At 40.3% G+C, this 22,010-nt stretch overlaps 1 protein-coding gene across 1 annotated transcript; it reads left to right on the top strand.

The window, feature by feature from the left end:
• Nucleotides 1-2,617: 2,617 nt before the first annotated feature.
• On the top strand, nucleotides 2,618-21,806 carry LOC134869625 (uncharacterized). The gene is given in 49 exon segments (XM_063891465.1): nucleotides 2,618-2,935; nucleotides 3,240-3,478; nucleotides 4,013-4,161; nucleotides 4,256-4,384; nucleotides 4,500-4,673; nucleotides 4,797-4,970; nucleotides 5,064-5,237; nucleotides 5,321-5,476; nucleotides 5,561-5,744; nucleotides 5,828-5,967; nucleotides 6,062-6,212; nucleotides 6,376-6,479; nucleotides 6,601-6,656; nucleotides 8,165-8,228; nucleotides 8,231-8,276; nucleotides 8,724-8,845; nucleotides 9,571-9,764; nucleotides 9,887-10,163; nucleotides 10,285-10,362; nucleotides 10,715-11,833; nucleotides 11,934-12,116; nucleotides 12,242-12,406; nucleotides 12,500-12,755; nucleotides 12,847-13,024; nucleotides 13,114-13,226; nucleotides 13,323-13,341; nucleotides 13,427-13,543; nucleotides 14,055-14,131; nucleotides 14,279-14,439; nucleotides 14,541-14,764; nucleotides 14,862-14,961; nucleotides 15,060-15,148; nucleotides 15,239-15,495; nucleotides 15,680-15,794; nucleotides 15,881-16,078; nucleotides 16,407-16,549; nucleotides 16,636-16,775; nucleotides 16,917-17,014; nucleotides 17,292-17,378; nucleotides 17,481-17,564; nucleotides 17,666-17,725; nucleotides 17,842-17,947; nucleotides 18,289-18,408; nucleotides 19,890-19,940; nucleotides 20,023-20,334; nucleotides 20,523-20,631; nucleotides 20,726-20,844; nucleotides 20,937-20,983; nucleotides 21,109-21,806. Coding segments are annotated over 49 exon segments (7,767 nt in total). The 5' UTR covers nucleotides 2,618-2,797; the 3' UTR covers nucleotides 21,280-21,806.
• The last annotated feature ends 204 nt before the right edge of the window (nucleotides 21,807-22,010 follow it).

Below are 22,010 nucleotides of genomic sequence, written 5' to 3'. Positions count from 1 at the left end.
GATTTGTGGTAGTGTGTGCCAACAGGCTGTGCTGTGATTGAGGGCAATTTTGGGATGTATGCCACACAAAAATGTGTGTATTTTTCGAGGTTCTGAGCCAGACAGCTTTTGGAAGCAAAGTGGCAAAACCAAATGAAGTGTGGCATTTGTTAAAATACACGGAGCCGTTTTCATTAAGCCTTTGACGCCATGTAAAATCAGTGGCAGATGTTTTCTGATGTTGCCTGGGGATCCACTGAGGAGCCACATATAAACAGAAATAACCTTATGATTGTGTCTGAATGACCATAAAAACTGCATCAAATGAAAGAGGGCTTGTGTATTTAAAGCTGGATAGAGCTGCTTTAGTCTGAATGGAAAGTAATCCATGTGGCCAAAAATATATGTAAAAAAGTGTTATGTAACTACAGTAGCTGGTATTCTGTATTTTATGTGTTAACCAAATGTCTGTTATAAAAATCGATGCCTACTGAAATGAAAGGACATTTTCCAGTTAAAGCAAAGTGAATAATGTGCATATGCAAAGTGAGAGTTTGAAAAGGGCAACACGATGAGAAATCATTTTGAATCCCCTTTAACAAACAATTGTGTTTTGATCTGTTAAAATCTTGAGGTGCCTATTATAAAGACTGTGGGATCCTACACAATAGATTTACACTCCACATTTGTAAACATCTATATACAAAATAGAGACTTTAATATGGCTGCTGCTCTCCATGGGAAAATCTTAACAAACAACAGGATCAAAATGACAATCAAAATGAATCATACTTCATTAGTAGAGGATATGACAATATGTTTTAGACACATCAAAAATACTCTTGAAAATGGGGCGGTGCGTGACGCAAGTGTTAAAATGTATGAAACATTAACCACATCAGGAAACCATAGATTTAAATTTGAGGAAGGAAAACCTCATAAGACCACAAAACAAGGTACATTTCCTCTCACGAAGAATTTGATTTCTTTGACCATAATATAATTAGTGAGTCTGTGTGGATGTGCACTTTTATTATTTTCATCAAATTAATTAGGTCCCAAGTGCTGCATATATTTTTTTATTTTTTAGAAACAACTATTTAACATGGGCTTAAACAGGGATATTGTGAAGTAACTCGTCAGTTTCGAAAGGGTTGTTTATTGTCCTGCGTCTGAAAATTTAGCAGAGCAACTGTGTAGCGGCCAAAATCATAGAATATATAAAAGTAAACTGCCACTGAGGCACCAGATAGCGAATCTTATGCAGATAAAAATGATCCAAGTCCAGGCAAGTCACCGTTTGTGCGTTTATTTGTATTATCCAATATCAACAAAGAACACAGTTTCCAATTCCTGTTCTTCAGCCTCTCTGACATCCTGAAAGTGGCTTTTAATTTGAAAAGAAAAGGACTAAAATGCCACGACAAACTGAGTAAACATGTATGTACAGGAAGAAAGGATGTCAGCACTGTGCCCACTGAAAAAAAGCCCCTCATCTGCCGCTTTGGCCATTCAATAGCAAGTCTTGATATGCTGGTAGAGACACATCTTTACCCAAAATACCTTGATACTGATACTGATACATACCTAAAAATATCAACATGTTTACCTTGCACAACATTGTGCAAGGTAAAAATTTCACATAGTTTGTACTTACATAGTTTGGTTACATATTAGCCAATGCAGAAGTTACTCTTGAGTATAATGTAATATCGCATGAGAAAAACAGAAATAAGATCCGCTTTGGAGGAAAATACTGGAACATTATGTGCAATATGGCCAAATGGCACATTGCTAATGAGTTGAGTCATTTTGGGGTTGAAGCCAGTAAAGATGTTTCATCAGCAATGATGTACAGTGATGATGAAGCAGGTAGTTCCCTAAAAGTCTCTCCAACAGCAACATTGCAATACTGCAAAGAATCACACTAGGGGTTTGTTAACCTCCTAAATCATCTGCATAGTAAACATTTCATTTAATGTTTAAATTCTCAAAAAATAAAACAATATATTACTCTGTAAAAATTGACTTTCCGCAGGGACCAGTTTAACATTTCATTTAGCATCCGATTATAGAGAAAGAGGAAACACCTCTACGAAAAGAAGGGAACAAACTTTTTTTATATTATTTTTTTTATATCATTACTCTGTCTGGCTGGGTCCCATGATGAGTGTGTTGTATTCATTTAAAAATACATTTACATGCGCAGAATAGCTTTTGGCATTATTAAAGGATAGCAATGTAAATGTGCATTCATCATCTAATATGTTTTCCTTAGCTTGTTTCCTGAAATTCTTAATGTAGTTGCACCTTTTAAGAGCTTTCTAAGTTATTTGGTATATATAGTTGATCATTTGTTTCGATTTTTAGACACTTTATTTTATACATTTAACCAACCAATGCAACCATTAACAATTTCCATATTTGGTCTTATCCACCATTGCCATTATTCACCCCTTCTAGCTTAAAAAAAACTAAAACTAACCACCTACTAGCTTCTAGGTTAAGCTAAATGTGGATATTTTGGAAATTCCCCATGCTGTCTGTCAAGATGTAAGTAGGAGGGTTGAGGTTAGTAGTAGGCGGGCCGAGGTTAAATGACTAAGGAGTTAAATAGGATAAAAACCATGTCCACAACCAAGGGCACAAAGGAGCGACAACAAGAGCCACCAGTCAGAAGAAGAGGAAAGACAACACTGAAGGAGAAACACTGATCAACTTTTTAACTTTTTGTCTAACTGAGCACTTGTTCACTGCAAGAGCTCTTAGTGTTTACATTTTTTGTAACATTTTGCAGCAATCTACAGCAGATCTCATAATGAGGTTCTGTGCTTTAGCTGTGTGTTTATTTTTGGGGATAAGCATACAGGATGGATGGAGCCATCCCCTCAAGTCCGTCTCTGTCACTTTCCCAGGAGACATCATCAAAAGCATGACTGATACGGAGCTGGCAGAAGTGAGTAGCAGATGGTTCATTTTGTTTTGATAGACTGATATTCCCCAAACAGTGTGCAATCAAGCTGTGTGGGGAAGCAATTACCTGAACAGAGAACTCCAACACAATGTTAATGGCAAGAAATATATTTTCCACTGAATTTATGATTTAAAAAGTTAGAACAGATGTCACAAAAATACTTGGATATGATTTTTTTTTTTTTTTCAAAACCATTGTTAATTTTTTTTTTATAAGAAACTAATTTATCCTGTTCATTAAATGGTATGACCATCCGCCTGGACTCATTTATTTGTTCTCCTGCCAGGGTTATCTGAATAAGTTTGGCTACATGGAAACACATCATCGCAGTGGCTTCCAGTCTATGGTGTCCACTTCCAAGGCTTTGAAGAGGATGCAGAGGCAGATGGGGCTGGAGGAGACTGGAGAGCTGGATAAGTCCACACTGGAGGCCATGAAGCGACCACGCTGCGGGGTTCCTGATGTGGCCAACTACAAAACATTTGATGGAGATCTCAAATGGGACCATCAAGATGTCACCTATAGGTGAGTAGAGAGAAATAAGTTAGTTGACTTCATAAAATACATTTGATATGATGGTGTAAAAACAATACAATTTCAGAACACTTTGTTACAAATAAATGTCCTGCATTCAAAAATGTCATAAAATGAAAGTAATTATTAGCATCAAATTATGCTTAAACTATTCAAAGTAAATGTTCTGACTTTGCGGAATGGCTCATTTCTCTCAATGTATGTTGTAATTATTATTGCATGAATGATTATATATATTGGCTAGTTTTAATTCATTTATAAACTGCTGGGTAACTTAATCTATAGTAATACATCTTAATTTATTGGTTGTTTTTGTTTTATATTAAAGATCTGGAGTTGCAAAGTTGGTAGCACCTAATGGTGTCAAAATAAATGGAAAAAACCCATTCCGAGATGTAGTGGAGTAAAAGCATGAAGTAGTATTAAAAATAAAGTAAAGTAAAATACCTTAAATGTATCAAGTTCTTCACTTACATTGTTTACGAGAAGTCTGACAGCACAGTGTCATTCTGCATTTTTCCACAGGATCATTAACTATACCCCCGACATGGAGATGTCTCTGATTGACGACGCCTTTGCCAGAGCCTTCAAGGTGTGGAGTGATGTGGCCCCTCTGACTTTTACCCGCCTCTTTGATGGGACAGCTGACATCATGATTTCATTTGGAAAAAACGGTATGTGTTTTTGCGCTGGTCTTTTAATGGTATTTGCTGTACTAAAGGCAATTCTAAAATCAAAGACTGAAGTAAAATGTAATATTTCACTCAGACCACGGAGACCCATACCCATTTGATGGTAAGGATGGACTTCTGGCCCATGCTTATCCCCCGGGTGAGGGTATTCAGGGTGACGCCCACTTTGACGATGATGAGTACTGGACCCTGGGAGAAGGACCAGGTAATCAGAAATACCAACATATATTCCTCTACCCCCAACATTTATTAAGAAGATGTCTCCCCCCGGTGTTCGCTTTATATAGTGCTTAATGTATTACTTTTTTCTTTCACTTAAGCTGTGAAGACTCTCTATGGGAATGCTGATGGTGCCATGTGCCACTTCCCTTTCACTTTCGAGGGCAAATCCTACACCACCTGTACCTCTGAAGGGCGTTCGGACAACCTGCCATGGTGCTCCACCACAGCAGACTACAGCAAAGACAAGAAATTTGGCTTCTGCCCAAGTGAACGTAAGATTGACAGTTTATTCTGCAATGGAAGTGATAGGTCACAGGTCCCCCAGATAAGGGGAATTTCTTTAGTGGCATGCTGACGCGCTTCATCCTGCTTACCCTTTTTTCTCCTCCCGACAGTGCTGTACACATTTGGAGGAAACGCAGATGGAGAAAAGTGTGTCTTCCCCTTTGTCTTTCTGGACAAAGAATATGACAGCTGTACCACTGAGGGCCGTGATGATGGCTATCGCTGGTGTGCCACCACAAGCAACTTTGACACTGACAAGAAATATGGGTTCTGTCCCAGTCGTGGTGAGTGACTGAAACCACAATCCATAAATGCTGTCGAGTACCACCACAATGTCTTGTTTTCTTACTATTGCTGTTATGTCTTTGTTTGGACAGAGACCGCTGTAATTGGTGGAAATTCTGAGGGAGAGCCCTGCCACTTCCCCTTTGTGTTCCTGGGTAAAGAGTACGACTCCTGCACTAGTGAGGGACGAGGAGACGGCAAGTTGTGGTGCGGTACCACTGACAGCTATGATGAAGATCAGAAATGGGGTTTTTGTCCTGACAAAGGTGAGTTACATGAATATTAAGACAGGGAAAGGGGATTAGATACACTTGCCTTTTGTTAATATTCCTTACTGTATGTCCTCCAGGTTACAGTCTGTTCCTGGTGGCAGCCCATGAGTTTGGTCATGCACTCGGCCTGGATCACTCAAACATCAGAGAGGCTCTGATGTACCCCATGTACAGCTTCGTGGAAGACTTCTCCCTTCATGAGGACGACATTGAAGGCATTCAATATCTCTATGGTAAGGTCATGATGAACTGCGTTATCATGCAAAATCACATGAAAGTTTTCAATTTCTCACAATCAACACCATTTTTTTTTTCAGGGCGCAAAGACGGCCCTGATCCCACCCCACCTCAGCCCAACACCCCCCCCACTACCGCCTACCCAGACCCTGATGAGACTTCCACTACCCCCAAACCTGTTGATCCGAGCATAGATGCCTGCAAGTTGAACAAATTCGACACCATCACTGTGATTAATGGAGAGCTACACTTCTTCAATGATGGGTAAGCTAATCAGTCTCTTCTTCTTTGCAAAAAAAATAAACTCAGGAAGTGTCAGTGTTTTCATTGCATGTGTTGATCAACAGACAATACTGGAAGATGTCTAGCGGGAGAGATGGAGGGCTCAAGGGACCATTTTCTATTTCTGAGAGTTGGCCCGCTCTGCCAGCAGTCATCGACTCTGCCTTTGAGAACACTCTGACCAGGAAACTGTACTTCTTCTCAGGTAATGGAGCTTCATGCATTGTATAATATACTTCTATTACAAAAGACAGAAGTGCAAAACATAATTTTTTCTTATGATCATCTTCTTTCTATAGGGACACGATTCTGGGTGTACACAGGGAAGAGTGTTCTGGGTCCCCGCAGCATTGAGAAGCTTGGCCTCCCTAACAGTGTTCAGAAGGTGGAGGGAGCACTGCAGAGGGGAAAAGGCAAAGTGCTGCTCTTCAGTGGGGAGAACTACTGGAGGTATGTTTAAAGTGTGCCTGACATCAGGATGGGAATCACGTCTGTCCCAGAAACTCAAAAAAGGCCTGAAAAAAGCTTTTTTTGTAACATAACTAAAGTCTGTGAGTTAAAACAGCGTTGTTTTTTACCTGTTCAATGACATTGTCTGCTATGATCAACACAGGCTTGATGTGAAAGCCCAGAAAATCGACAAAGGGTACCCCAGATACACAGATGCCGTCTTTGGTGGCGTCCCCAATGATGCTCATGATGTGTTCCAGTACAACGGTAATTTCAAATAGTAATTACTGAGCTCAATAGATAACATTGCCATAAAACAGTAGATTGTTGATGTAAAAAAATCTCATGTTGTGTTCTAGTCATTCAAATCCCAATATTTCTGCTACAGGACACATGTACTTTTGCCGGGACCGCTTCTACTGGCGTATGAACTCCCGCAGGCAGGTGGATCGCGTTGGCTACGTGAAGTATGACCTTCTCAAGTGCTCAGATGCTTCACGCACTCGCTACTGAGGAGATGAAAGAAATGGGGATGAGCTGGAAATCGTCTTTATTGTGGTAGCACCTACTTCTCTTGCCTGTGCAGGTGTCAGGGAGAAAGTGATGCAGTATAGCGCCTGTTGTTTGATGTGTGTGCTTTCTGGTATGTAAATAATTGGCCACCATTGACCTTGGCTAATTCTATAACATACAGCAATGGCCCAAAAAAGAGAAAAAATTGTGATTTTTGGCACTGCCTTACAATTAGTCAGTTAATCTGTGAACTGGTTGGTTGACCAATAAGAACAACAAAATTCATGTTGAAGGTTATCTGGATTCCAGATTTACTTAATAATTTCTTTATGTCTGACCGGTTCAGACTCTAAACAGTATTAGAATATTTTTGGTATTTATAGTAATATCTAATATTATTATTTTTTTGTCCTAACGCTTGTTTGTTTTGTATAAATATATGTGTGTATTTTTGAAAAATGGCTTCAAAGCCAATTACTTGCACTGGAAGACAATGTATGTCTCCTTCACTGAAATTATTTATGAGACTGATATGTTTTGTACTTTCAAAGCAATAAACATTATGTGAGAATTACACCATACTGGTCCGTCTTATTCATTCACTAAACCATGATTTACTGGCAACCCCATCATGCTCAGATGCTATATTTAGTCAACGTTTCGAGTCCACAGTCCCACAACAGACAACCGTATGAGCCACCACCTGATATAAATGTAATTTTATTACTTTATGATGTATTCATTATCTGAAAAATTAACACTGACAACATGTGACATTAAGACAGGTTATAAACACACTTACGCATCATAAAGAAATTAGGATAATGACTCCTCTTTCAATAGGAATATTCATATAACATGTTAGCAGGACATCTGGTAGTACTGTAAAGTTAACTATATATATCATAAAAGTTAGGCAATTTATTTTCAGTTTAAAACATATCATGTAGCATATTAACAGTTTCAGAATATGTCATATTTTTAAAATAATTTTAGATATACTCAAACTAATACTTCCTGAACTAAATCCTGAGATATTTACATGAGAGACCTTGGTAGCCTGGTTTAATGCATGAGGAGTAATATGAATAAAATGACAGGCAGCCGAACTTTATGTTTCTGTTTAGTGAAGGTACATCAGATACGTTCTGGGAATATTGAGCATTTTAGGTCCATCAGTTTGCAGTTTAACAGCGGCCCTATGCGTTTGCATATTACTCCGCATCCATTTGCGCAGTTGTCCTTCCTCTAAAAACAATAGTCCACTAAGGGAATACAAACATCACATTTACCAAATATTTGGGACATCAAATAATCAATCAATCAACCAATCAGTACACATGCTTTTTTGAAACAGACAAACAAATCCACCTTTAGTCAAACAACACGATCATTTTCAAGAAAAATAATAATTAAGATCCGGTTGCACAGACAGGAAGCTAGGAGAGTCTCATGGCGCCCGACTAGAATGAAGCAACAATTATCGGTTACTATTTTCTGTCCTAGTAACGCATCTGAACTAAAGGATACCTTTCTACTCGAACACAAACGGTAAGAATAAAGCGTGGAGATTGTAGTGCCGGAGGAGGAAAATATTTTCATTTTCTTCAGGGAGAGTATTAGGGCGGTCTGCCGCGGCTGAGGCCCTCGAGGTCCCCAGTAGAGCCCTTAGATGCCTGAGTGTAAAACTGGGCTGCCTGCTGGAAAATGGCGACACGGAGCAGGCAGGGTGAAGGGCAGCTGGGCCCGATTAAAATGGCTAACTAACACTGTGTAGGACGCTGTTACGCACAATCCGAGATTACATCGGTTATGCCGACTTGTTTAGATCAGTGACATGATCTGTAATCAATAGCGTTATCGTATTAAAACACCCACACTCTCATTGCGTTACAATAATGTCTGTTTTACAGCTTAATCGATCAAGAGAGGAGCTGACAAGGATGCTAAAGGCTAATGCTAGCTGGTCTTGTTAATCGTGAGCTTACAAACGTTCAGTCCTGTTGGCGTCATGTTTCTAAATAACTTGACGGCTGATGTCACCGAACAGGTCACAACAGACCAGACCACAAGTGAACTGTCCAAACCCAAAATAGAGACACTTGATCACACCAAAGAGAGTGAAACTACTTGAAATACCCAACTAATTTTGACAGATATGTAAGCATTAGCCTAGGTGAATGCTAACGGTCCTTATTTTCCTAGATAAACAGCTTGTTACACTCGCAAAGTAATAACAAAACATACTTCATATGAATTAGTTAAAAACAATATCCAGAAAAGGATCAGTGGTACAACATCTCCCTTTGGCCAAACACTTACTATACGCTTTGCATTGTGTTGATCACACCACTCACTAAGCCATTTGGTGTAGGGCAGTGAGAATATAGTTCCAAGAAAAATTACAATGTTCAGTACACTTATGTTCAAGTGTTTCTGAATGAATTCACTTTTGTTATTTAAACCCCCCTAGATAGAACAAGTTGGTACAAAGTCATTTACATTCCTACAAACCCAGCATTGGTTTCAGGTTTCATATAAAAGACATCATATGGACACACCAAATGTAAACCCTACATTCAAGGTGACAGTAAAACCATTCAACAAAAACTCTTGTTAATTTGAAGTTGTTTTCCCATCTGAAAGACAGCAATGAAAGTGAATGAATGAACGTAGTTACCTTTTTTTTTCTTCCATAAAATCTTTACTATAAAAACGATTCATGAAACAAATCTGGAGTTATGTTCATCATTCATTAAGACAGTGCATTAGAAATTATGCCCAAGGCAATACAATTTACACAAACTTAAAAAGTTGATATTGAGTTCATGTTTTATTTTTAAAGTCATGGATTCAGAGGAGAATGAGGTGGAGAGCAGCAGTGATGCTGGTCCTTCGGGGATGGAGGAGCCGTCTGAAAGCGGCATGGGAGTGGAGTCATCAGAGGCCATGTCTGCAGACAGCAGTGATGCAGCTGCCTCTCATGCACAGGCCCCTGAGTCTGACTGCCATGTGGGACAGAGCTCAGAGGGACTTGTGGTAAGCCTTTTACTTAAAATATGGTTATGTGTGGAAGAAACTCAGAATGCAACAAAACTAGATAGCAGTTATGCTTTGTATTAAAAATGTCTTTACATTGGTATCACCATTTGTCCCTCAAGGTGTTCGCCTCAGAAACCAGCTCCAGTACAGATGCCAGAGTTTCATCAGTCCATCTCCCAGACTCCTCCTCAGTGGCTCAGTCCACCAGTGTGTCCAGCGTCTCGACAGTGACTCAGTCGGTGCTGGTGTCTGATTCAGCCCAAGTGCTGGTCCACTCCAGTGCTGCGTCTGAAGGATCCATGATGGTTTCTGACTCCACTGCTTCTACCTCATCAGATCTCGGGTCTGCCATTGACAAGATCATAGAGTCCACCATCGGCCCTGACATCATGAATGGTATTTCCTCTGACACTCTGCTTTCTGTTTTGTCTGTTTTATCATTGCCTGAGCAACTTTAGGGTGGGGTCAGTATAATAAGGTAGCAGGTATCTGATGCTGTTAACTGTTCTTCTGTCAGGTTGCATAGCTGTGACCAGTGCAGAAGATGGAGGTGCAGAAACAACCCGATATTTGATATTACAAGGACCAGATGACGGTAAGTGTGATATTGTTACTGCTTACTCTCAGCCCATTAAAAACACTTTGAAAGTTCATGAGACAATTGGCAGCATGTTTACATATATAAGTGAATACTCTGATGGGATGTTGTTCAGTCATCATGAACTTTCTTTACCACCTGTCTATTAACCAAAATGTATGAATGTCCTCTAACAAGTGACTGTTATTTAAAATCACCTTAAAGGAATACTTTCAAAAATGTATTGGGATTGGAACACAGATATACAAAAATTGTAATTTTACGGATGAAGTATACCTTTTCAATTACTGACACACCATAGAATATCCTTTTTAATAGTGTGTACAATCCATGTATATGTCTGCAATAGGAGCTCCTATGGTAGCCCCAATGTCATCTTCAGCCCTCTCTGATCGTATAGCCATAGAAGCTCTTTCTGAAGGACCCACCTCCACCTGTCTGGACCAGGGAGACATGCAGGGCCACCCCGAACCTGATCAGCCGGGTCACTCGGGTTACCCAGAGGACAGCAGCAGTCAGCCTGACCAGCCCCAGCACTCCCACCCTTCCCAGTACATGGACTGCAGTGCAGATGGTCCAGACCAGACAGGTGAGTCTTCATCTTCGTATGTGGAGTGTTCAGGCGAGGAGCCCGACCAGACCCGCTCCCAGTCTGGTTTCCCTGACTACAGCGGGGATAACAGTGACCAGGACCTGCCTGGATATGTGGAGTGCAGTGGGGCTGACTCGAACCCAACCAGCCGGGGTCACTATGTTGTAGAGTGCAGTGCTGGGTACATGGAGTGTACAGTGGACGGTGGGGTGCGACCGCATCATTCACGCAGTTACATTGACAGTAGTGCAGACCACCGGACTCAGACATTAAGACAATATGTTGCCCAGTATGTAGGGGAGTGTGTTGCAGCTGCAGACTCCGAGCAACCAGGATGCTCTCGGTATCAAGCAAGGGACGATGATGAAGATGATGAGAACAACCAGGTTCCAGACCAGCCGCAGCACTCTCAACAGCAACCCCAGCACTCCTGTTACATGGCGAGCAGCAACGGCCCAGAGGCCTCCATCTATGAGGGTGACAGCTCCTCTTCGGACCACCCTCTGGCAGACACAGCAGGTTCAGTTGGGCTTCCTGAGGCATTGGAGTGCAGTGAGAGCCAGTCTGGGACCTACATCAGCAGCAGTGGGACTTACACCTCTAATGCAGAACCTGAGCTAGTCCAACAGTGCTCACCCAGCCAAGACGAGCCCCAGGGTTCCCAGGGGCATCAGGATGAAGCAGGGTTGTCCAGGGAGATGGAGACTTCAACAGTGCCAGAAGGCTCAGGACACAGAGCACCAAACCTGGCTGAGCTGGAGGAGATGATGGAAGTAGTGATTGTTCAGCAGTTCAAGTGTAAGATGTGTCCATACAAGAGTGCCTCCAAAGACACACTCATCAACCACATGAGAGACAAACACTTCAAACCTGCAGGTAAGGAAGGGTTGTTCAATATTTATGTCAATTTATCTTATTTGAGTTTTTCTTTGTTCCCAGTTTTAAAAGAAAGTTTGTTATAATGTGCGTTTTCTAGGGGAAATGTCAAAAAAGCGTAAACGAGGAAGGCCTCCTAAAAGTGAGACGTTTGCCCGTCGTCAGGCAGAGAGGGAGGAAGCTGAAGAGAGGAAGGCAGCAAAAGCTGAGGCTGCTCAGCCCAAACAAGCAGAAGAAGAGGAGGATGATATTGTGGATTCGGGTGCTATTGATGATGCTGAAGGTCATTGAGAAAGATTATCATTAAACCCCCAGGCAGACAAACATGCACACTTTTCAGACTAAGAATCAGTCAAAAGGGTAACATTTAAATTTGCATATCCCTCTCTCTCCAACTTTTTTTGTTAGAGGATAGTGATTACACCCCAGCAGATGAGGATGGCAAAGGAAGACCACCTGCCATTTTAAAGAAATCTGCTCCTCCAATCTCTTCATCCTCTCATGGTCGTCCTAGGCGTAAGGTTGGCCGTCCAAGGAAGTATAGTCTTATAGAAGAAGGCTACAGCAACAAAGGTTTGTTTTCAGGTTAACACAGTAAAGCAAATAAAACAAAACCAGCCTATTACTGCAGCATTGCTCATTCCTCTTTTTTATTGGTTGTTACAGAAGCAGAAAGTATTGCTAAGAAGCCCAGGGTTAGTGCGGATGGTAGTTCACCTGAAGAGGCAAGTTCGTCCGGACTACACAACAGTCCTACCATGGTGAACGATGGAGACACAGCCGAGGTAGCAATAAGCCAATCAGACTCTGAGAACAAAGACCCTTCATCCAACACACAGCCAGAGGAATTTTTTCAGAGGAAACGTGGTCGGCCCTCCAAGCGGTTTCTTCGCAAGAAGTATAAGAAGTATATAAACCGAAAGTAAGTATCAAACTATTAAATAAAGCTGTGTTCCAAATAGTAATACATAATAGGACAACAAACTCATTGTACCTTCTTGATTATCTTCCAGTCGGTACTATAAATCTTTGAAACCGCTCCTGAGACCTCATAATTGCTGGATTTGTGGCTCACGCTTCCTCACTCAAGAGGATTTGCGCTTTCACGTGGACTCTCATGAAGGCAATGACCCAGAGCTCTTCAAGTGCCTGCAGTGCAACTATCGCTGCAAGCGCTGGTCTTCACTTAAGGTCAGTTGCAATGATTCAGCATTCTGGTAAAGCTCAGTTTTCCTGCAGATTTTAACGCGTCCTTAAAAGTCTTGTGGGCTGTTTTGCAGGAGCACATGTTCAATCATGAGGGCATCAAGCCGTTCAAGTGTGAAGAGTGTGATTACACAAGTGTTTACAAGAAAGATGTTATTCGCCACTCAACAGTCCACAACAAAGATAAGTAAGTAACTTAGATAATATACAGCACTTAAACAAAACAAGTTCCCAAATATGTTTTTTAATAATTGTTATCATTTCCGTTGTTTCCATCCTCCAGAAAGAAAAAGACAGAGTTGGTAAGACATTTCCTATATTTGAATAATTGTTTATTGCTCGTTAGCATGCATGTAACCATTTTGGGATCTGTTCTTGTTGTTGCAGGTACCAAAAGTGTCAGAGTTCCTCTGCCCTGTGTGTCACAGAGTTTACCCCATGCAAAAGAGACTGACCCAGCACATGAAGACCCACAGCTCAGAGAAACCACACATGTGTGATAAGGTCAGAAAATAAAGATACAATTTAAGAACACGTAAGAAATAATAATTAAAAAAAGGAAATAGAAAATAATGGCACAGAGTATTTAATTGGTTGCCAAACAACTCTAGGAGATGTTTTACTCTGAGAAGAGACCACTACGGGAGAAATATTATCACCTGCTCTAAATGACAACACTTGAACATATGATTTTCAATTCGTTCTCTATTATGCATCATTGCACTTACATGTTTGCTGTACAGAATGGTTGGACACTGCACCAATATAGGATTTAAGATCAAATTATTCTTCATATGGTCAAGTTATAATCATTTTGCAATATGATTGGTACTTCTGTAAGAAGCGTGTTTTAATTCCACTACCTTCTCTGATTAAAAGATTGACCTGTTCAATAAGAGAATTCTGTTTTGCATAACTGTGTTAATCCTTGCAGAAAAGTGAGTGCACTAATAACTGTTGGACCTTTTTAATCTACTCTAAAACTCCTGTTAAATATGCTGTTCTGTCTTAACAGTGTGGAAAATCCTTCAAGAAACGGTACACATTCAAAATGCACCTACTAACCCACATCCAGAGTCTAGGAGACAGCAAGTCAGTATTTTGTCCATCTCTTTGTTTTGTCATGTTTCAGACTGTTAAAGTAGAATATACTGGGATGAGTCAACATTATTCATTTTTTTGTTTGATTATAGCAATGATAATATCACAGTGACCTTTTTATCAATGTGCATGTGCCAGGTTCAAGTGTGAATTTTGCGATTACACTTGTGACAACAAGAAACTGCTGCTCAACCATCAGCTGTCCCACACCAATGACCGGCCCTTTAAGTGTGACTACTGTAAATACTCCACTTCCAAAGAGGAGTTCCTGGTCTCCCATCTGGCCATCAAACACACAGGTCAGTGCGACAAAACACTCAGCTTAAATGTGTTATGTTTACCTATTATAAGACTGCACTATACTTCTTAACTCTGTATTATTTATTTGTGTCATCTACAGGAGAGAAGCCTTTCTCTTGTGATCTGTGCCACTTCACGACCAAGCACAGGAAGAACTTGCGTCTACATGTGCAGTGTCGCCACCCTGAGACGTTTGACGAGTGGTCTGTAGCCCACCCTGAGGAGCCGGTCAGGAGGCGACGCAGACCCTTCTTCACCCTGCAGCAGATAGAGGAGCTCAAACAACAACAACCCGATGACGCGCAGGATTTGCAGAACACTATTGTGAGTCTATTTGAGATCCAATTTGTAGCTTGTGTTATTAAAGTTATAGTTAATGGCACTTGGAGATGATAACTGTTTTTTTTATCCCCTTTTAAAGGTTGCAGTGGATTCTGCAACACTACAAGCCATGCAGGGTTTGGAAAATGCATCTGTGTCCCAGGACGCTATGGGAAACACCACCATCATCTATGAACAAGGTCAGGCCTCTTGTCATTCAAGAGGATTCTCTTTAGTTTTTCTGGCACTGTAATCAGTTTGCAGACAAATGCTGACTTTTTCACCATGTGCTCTCCAGCTGAATCCAGTGATCAATCTGCCCAGAATGCCCTTGACCTGCTGCTGAATATGAGCAATGCCCGGGAACTGGTGGGCAACGCCTTACAGGTTGGTTCTATAACTCGTCAAAAATAATTCAGTTTACATAAGAAGGCAACATTTATGTAGAAAGTATTATTGACTGATTATGCTCCTCAGGTTGCAGTCCTTAAGTCGGAAGGCAAACCTTTAGAAAAGGGCACATGGAGTGCAGTGACCACAGCACCGGGACAGGCACAAAAGGTTGTGACCTTCCACGTTTCGGAGAACGGTGAGACGGTGCTACAAGAGGCCTTTGAGGCAGCCACTTCTGAAACAGGAGGGCTCGCCCAGATTGCTATCGAAGCCTACGAGAGTGGAGGGGACTTCAGTGTGGTGGAACAGGCGGCCGAAGAGATCCACAGCCCTGGATACAGGTAACATGACTCACTATACCATTTCCTCTTACTTGTTAGAACATACAGTATAGGATAGCCTGGAAAACACAGTCACACAACTACCTTAATGATGAGGAGGTTTATTGTATCTTAATGTATCTTTATTGATGACCTTTGTGCAATCTCAACACTTGATAACATCATTGAACTGTTGTGTTTTCAGTAACGAAGAGGGCAGTCCTTGTCAGGCTGTAGAAGTCTCCGAATCAGAGAGCATGAAGAGTGACAAGTACTACCTTACGTCAGCACTACCTGATGGTGTTCTGCAACAGGTGGAGGTAAATGCAATAGATCAACTGTTTTTGTAGATCAGTATAACACTGTGTATCACTCCTCTGTGACTGAGTGGAATTTCTTCTAACAGCTGAGCAGCGAAGCTCCAGCTTCTCCCTCTGCCATGGGCTCTCCCGGTTTGAGCACAAAGAGGTTTTCCTGCCGTATATGCATGGAGTCTTTTCACGGGCGCTCTGACATGGAGAACCACAAGAGGGCGCACATAGACCCCAACACCTTCAAGTGTCCTGATTGTGATTATACCTCTACCTCCTGGCTCGAGGTCAAGGTGCGCCTACAACTCTGTACTCAACTTCTTTTTTTTTAAATTTATCTAATCCAAAACACATTTGTTTTGATTGAAAATGAACAGGCAATAATCAATTAATAAAGTAATTCCATAAATAAAACCAAGGTTGTTAACAGGGTGCAGTTATGACACTATACATTTTGAATAGCTCAACAAATAAAGTTTCAAGATGAAGGACAACAATGGCAATTTCCACTGCGTTTTCAATGTTTAAGAAGGCGTCTCTTTTTTTGATAAAGCATTTTCGTCTTGAACTTCCTTTCCAACCTTGACTCTTTCTGAATATGGTTAACATCCTATTTTTAAGACTCACATGGAGCTGCATTCCTACCTACGCCCTCACAAGTGTCCAAGCTGTAGTTTTGCCTCCAAGAACAAGAAAGACCTGCGCCGACACATGATGACACACACCAATGAGAAACCGTTCTCCTGCAACCTTTGTGGACAAAGGTTCGGAGCTTAACTTGTTAAAATTGTCACAAAACGTATATTTACTTTAGCCGCTAATGATGATGTATTTTTTGCACAATGTCTAGGTTTAATCGTAATGGCCATTTGAAGTTTCATATGGAGCGTCTCCACAGTCAGGATCATCCCGCTCGCAAGACGCGAACTGGCACATCTCAGCAAACCATCATAGTGAACAGTGATGAGGAGGCCCTGGCAACACTACAGTGTAAGGAACAGCAAATAATTCAAAGATTAATAAATCATTTTGGTTGCTATTTTACGAACTGGTACTTGTTTAAGTCTACATTTTGTGTAAAATAATCTCAAACTTATTGTGTGTGTGTGTGTGTTTTTGTGTGTCTAACAGCCCTACAGGCTCATCAAGCGGTGATCACCCCAGAGCGGTTGCAGGCTTTGGGACAGGAGCATATCATTGTAGCACAGGAACAGGGACTATCAGACCAGGTGCAGCACTTAACTATACTGGACATACTTCGAACTAGGCTGTCATAATATCAGATTTTCATTACAAGACTTTCAAGACAAGAGAGTCTGTAAACATAACTAAGGTTGGGAATAACGTCATAAATGCTGGATTAATTAAACACTATTATCATGTGTATTATATACCTGTATATCACGTCACCCCTGCTTATAACATAATATGATTAACAAATAGTTTCTTTCACATACAATATGTAGCAACTCTGTGTTTTATAACTGAAACGTGTACATTATTCAGGAGGAAGGGACATACATCCAGCAGATAACCACCATAGATGGACAAACAGTTCAGCACCTGATGACAGGAGAGAACCAGGTGACTGAGGTAAGAGCTTCTTCCATGACAATCATTGCAAATCAGAAATGTTGACATACAATGCCCTTATTACAATATGTAGCTTTCATCCCAACTGTTTGTCTGGTTTAGGTTCAGTATATCATCTCACAAGATGGAGTGCAGCACTTAATCCCTCAGGAGTATGTAGTCTTAGCTGATGGCAACCACATACAGGTCAGTGGTATAACCTCATAAGAAGTCACTTTAACTGATGGATACATGGAGTGTTTAAAAGGAGTGATAATGTTTTGTTGTTACTGCTGTTCGCTCCTCAGATGCAAGATGGACAGATCATTCAGTATGAGCACGACGGGACCTTTCTGCAGGAGCAACAGGTAAGCAGATATTTCCCTCTACAGTTGAAGATTGGAGCAAGTAACCTAAAATACTCATCTTTGACAGGTTTATGTTTTTGACAAAAACGTATTGCTCCATGTTTATTTGTGTTCAGATTGCTGTCAGTCATGATGGTCAGATCCAGTATATACCCGTGAGCTCGGGGGAACAGATTGTGAATCCTGAAGATATGGAGGCCGTCGCCCACTCTGCTGTCACAGGTTGGCTGTCTTAGGGAACAGATTGCACTTCACATGATTTAAATCCTACACTTCAGTGTTGAATTGTGTGTATTTCCCAAATTCAAAGGCCACTGATTTTGGATGTTGCATCTTTCAAAGTATACCACTTTTAAGCTATATTCAGATGTTGACATTCAAATCTATCAGGTAAAAATAAGCTTGTGGAGACATTATTTGTCATTTTGTATAACATACAAAAGTAATTAAGAACAGGCATCATTATAAAATGCTTCCTTGTGGTCCATTGGGTTCACCTTTATGACCATGTTCCAGCAGCCTGATAACAAATCAAACTAAGTGGACTGTCTTTGTTGTTGTAGCTGTAGCAGACGCAGCCATGACGCAGACGCAGACAGTCTACACTGAAGCTACACCCGAACAGCTGGAGCAACTCCAGCAGCAAGGCATCCAGTACGATGTCATTACTTTCACAGACGAATAGACGGCTTTTCAAACCTACAGACTACTCTGAACTGACAAGTACAGTGACCTCAACTTATTTACGCATTCAGCTGGCGGTGAACTAAAGCTTATCTCCTCCACAGCATCCTTTGCTCGGGGCAGTTGCACTGTTTAATAAGATTTTTTGTAAATGCTAATTATTGCACCCATTGCTTCTAACCTAATCATAGGGGCTGTGCATTTATAAGTTGATTTATCAAGGTTGTTCTATATTGTAATTAATAAAAATCATTTGTGTTTACGTGCCACAACTGCCTCCATTTGCAAGACAATGTTATCAAAGAAAAGGAAATGGCTTATATCATGTTTTAGAAAATATACAGAGCATCCATGTAAACATTTTAGTTTTTGAATGGACTGAAATGAAAAGTGATTGTTTATTTTTGATCTGTTATAATGATGTTAATTGTTAGAATGCCACAAAATTGTGTTTACTTAGTATAAATATGTAAATATCTGTTGCATTTTTCTTCTTTTCCATAATGGAGGATATGTTTTGATTTGGTGAATATAAAGTGTTTAATAGGCTGAAAGCTGACACCAAATAAAACACTTTGTGTATACAAGTGTCCACTCTTTCATATGTCCATAAATGCCCAGGTTTAACACAGATGGAACTGATTTTTCAAGGTGTGCTTTAAAATATTACATCATTATGCAGCGCACACTATACAAGCAAAGCAGGTACCGAAGAGTCATGCTTTGTCTGAAATGATTTGATGCAACTCCATATTTATAGTGCGGCTGTAATTTGTGGTGTTGTATTGCATAACAAGTGGTAAAGGAAATACCAGCATGTGTTAACATTCAAGCAATAAAAAAGTACAGGGAAGGATGCATAGTCAGGACAGGAGCCATGTGATGTTCTTCAATAGGTTCCTCAACCTGCTTCGCCTGAGGGACATTTGCTAAATGAATGAAGGCAAAAGCCAGTTGATTAAAAAAAGTTATATTATAGTACATTGAACATTTTGAAAAAAAAGTAAGAGTATATTATGTGACATTGAAATGCCAATTAAAAATGTTTACAAAGAAAGCCTCAGTTCTGTTCAAAAAGGTCCTAGTATACTGTTGAAAACATCCGAAAAAAAGTCATAGTATAGTATGTAGAAAAGATCCCACAGTATTTTATATACAATATTTATAATGTTATTCAAGACAGATATATAAAACTACATGTTTCACCATGAGCATACTCAACATCCTCTAAATGTGTGTCGTACAATACAGGTATTCACCCTCCATGTGTCTGCATAAAACAAACAGATAACGTGGTGTTAAAACAAGGTAAAGTTGAATTATATCACAAGTATACAGCAATCCTCACAGAGTCAACGCAGACGGTAACATGTCCATATCCTCCAACTGTTGAAGTGACAACTTCCTCTTTTCTTCAGCAAGGAGGGGCCTCAAATCCTCTTTAAAGAGTGAAAACCTTTCAAAAAATGCTGAGCCTCAGTGAGCGTCACACTGAAAATGAAGTTTTCCGTTGTCTTATTTCTTTTATTAGGTATGTTTTTTTTTAACTGCCAAATTTGATAAGGATTTCTGTTCTCCCATGTCTATGTGAATAAACACTTGTTGTTTTGCAGATCTCCCTCATCTAAAAGGGCAGCAGAGGATCGAGGAGTTTGAACAAGTTCTGCTGAGATTCAACTTCCCTTCCTTTTACAATAATTACAGCAAGTCCTGCTGTAAACTCTATCCAGGAGGATGTTACAAGCTGCTGGACAGTGCTGGATTTACCTGTGATTTACTGAAAGGAAGAGTTACAGCAACTGAAAAGGACGGATGGATAGAATTCAAAATATCTAAAGTTCGGTTTGAGGACGGAGGCTATTACAGATGCATTGTGCTAGGAACTCCAAACTTCATCTACAGTGATTACTATGTTGAGGTGTCTGGTAAGCAGTCTAATAATATATAGTTCTAAAAGTCAATTATGACATAGCAACAAATGTGTACAATAACGCTTGCAAGGCTCACTTGCAAATTATATTTTATGTTTTAATCCTCAGTAAAGTAAGCAATTATAAATTCTAATTCCGAGCATACACTCTAGAAGCTTATGTGTTATTCTTGCATTGTGCAGAGGTTTCAGGTCACCATAGACCTTTACTGACAACAACTGTCAGCATTTCCACAACACTCCCAGACTCCACCGGGCCGGCTGTGGCACCAGACCGCAGTGACAGTCCCAGGTATTCTCTCTGCACCTTACCCACTTCTTGTTGCATGCCAGCAAAATAGTGATGTCTGACAGAAGATAACACATGTATTTGTTTTCCTCTCCAGGGTTCCCTGGAGTTTTGGTGTGCCACTTGCTGTCATTGTGTCCATTACAGTGATGATGTTGATCATTTCAGTTATTGGTGTGGTTTGTTGCAGGGTCAAGGCAAAACGTAAACAGACGAGTAAGCAGTTACCTCAAATTGATAATAGCAAATATCTGAGTGTATGAAAGAAAAACATTTTGTTTTAAATGTGATTTTGCTTTTCTTTGTAGACAAATATGGAGAAACTCAGTGTGAGTCACTGAAGCAAGAGGCCCCGGTGAGTGCAAAACAGGGAACGTGGTGGCTGTGATTCATTGTCACTTGTTTTCAAAAGCAGATAGAATGTTTATGCTTTAAACTTCCTTCACAACGTTGTCTCTTGACAAAATGTGTCTCTCCCAGGAAATCAGTAGCATTGTATACACAACAGTGGACTTCAGAGCCAACAAGAAACCAACAGAGGTGTATGCGAACCTGATGAAGCACAAAACACAAGTGGGAGCCCCCGACTCAACCAGGAGCACAGAGCCTGATGGGATGGTGGAGTACTCCACACTGGCAATCCATCAGTGAATACCTGTGAACGTTTAGTTTAGTTTCTGATATTGATAGGATCGATTTAATTTGTTCCACCAATGTACTTTTGAAAATAACTCCATTTGACACTCATCATACTGAAAAGATTAAAACATACATTCGGCTAGTAGAGCTCGACCCATGCTGGGTTAAATCAACATCATCTTTGTTTTCTTAATCAGTTGTGAGTTATGATCGTTCAATATGAAAGGTCCATTATAGGGGGATTTAAATTTAAAATATGGAATATGATTTTTATTATAATCTTATCCTCTTTGTATATAATCATCTCACAAAGAGATGTTGTGTTTTCTTCTGATAAAGATCCTTTCATATGGGAGCTGATCCTCCTCTAAGAGTCCACTATGTCGCACATTTGTATTTTACCGTAGCCTACAAAGTGTTAACCAAGCTAAAACTAGCTATAGACAGGGCCTTTCGCATTTATGTTATACCTGAAGGCCACTGCCACTCTCTTAGATGCTTGGAAATGCAGGTGTGAGCTGAGGGGTGTTTCATTTGATGAATCTTAAAGCTTAGATTCTGCTAAATCCACAGTGTAGTGTATAGCAGGTGTTGTTTGTGAAAAAAAACTAAAAATAAAATGATTTTTCCATTGAAGAAATGAACATTGTCTGGTAAAAATGACCGTGTCTTTTTTATGATTCCTTTCAAGACTGTTCCCAGAAATAGCAGCAGAGTTGTCAGGTTATGTCATCAGGTTATCC

The sequence above is a fragment of the Eleginops maclovinus genome, chromosome 1 (genome assembly GCF_036324505.1).
Source record: "Eleginops maclovinus isolate JMC-PN-2008 ecotype Puerto Natales chromosome 1, JC_Emac_rtc_rv5, whole genome shotgun sequence".
Classification (NCBI taxonomy): Eukaryota; Metazoa; Chordata; class Actinopteri; order Perciformes; family Eleginopidae; genus Eleginops; species Eleginops maclovinus.
The sequence above is the reverse complement of the archived record's forward strand: the minus strand, read 5'-3'. Positions and strand labels throughout refer to the sequence as shown.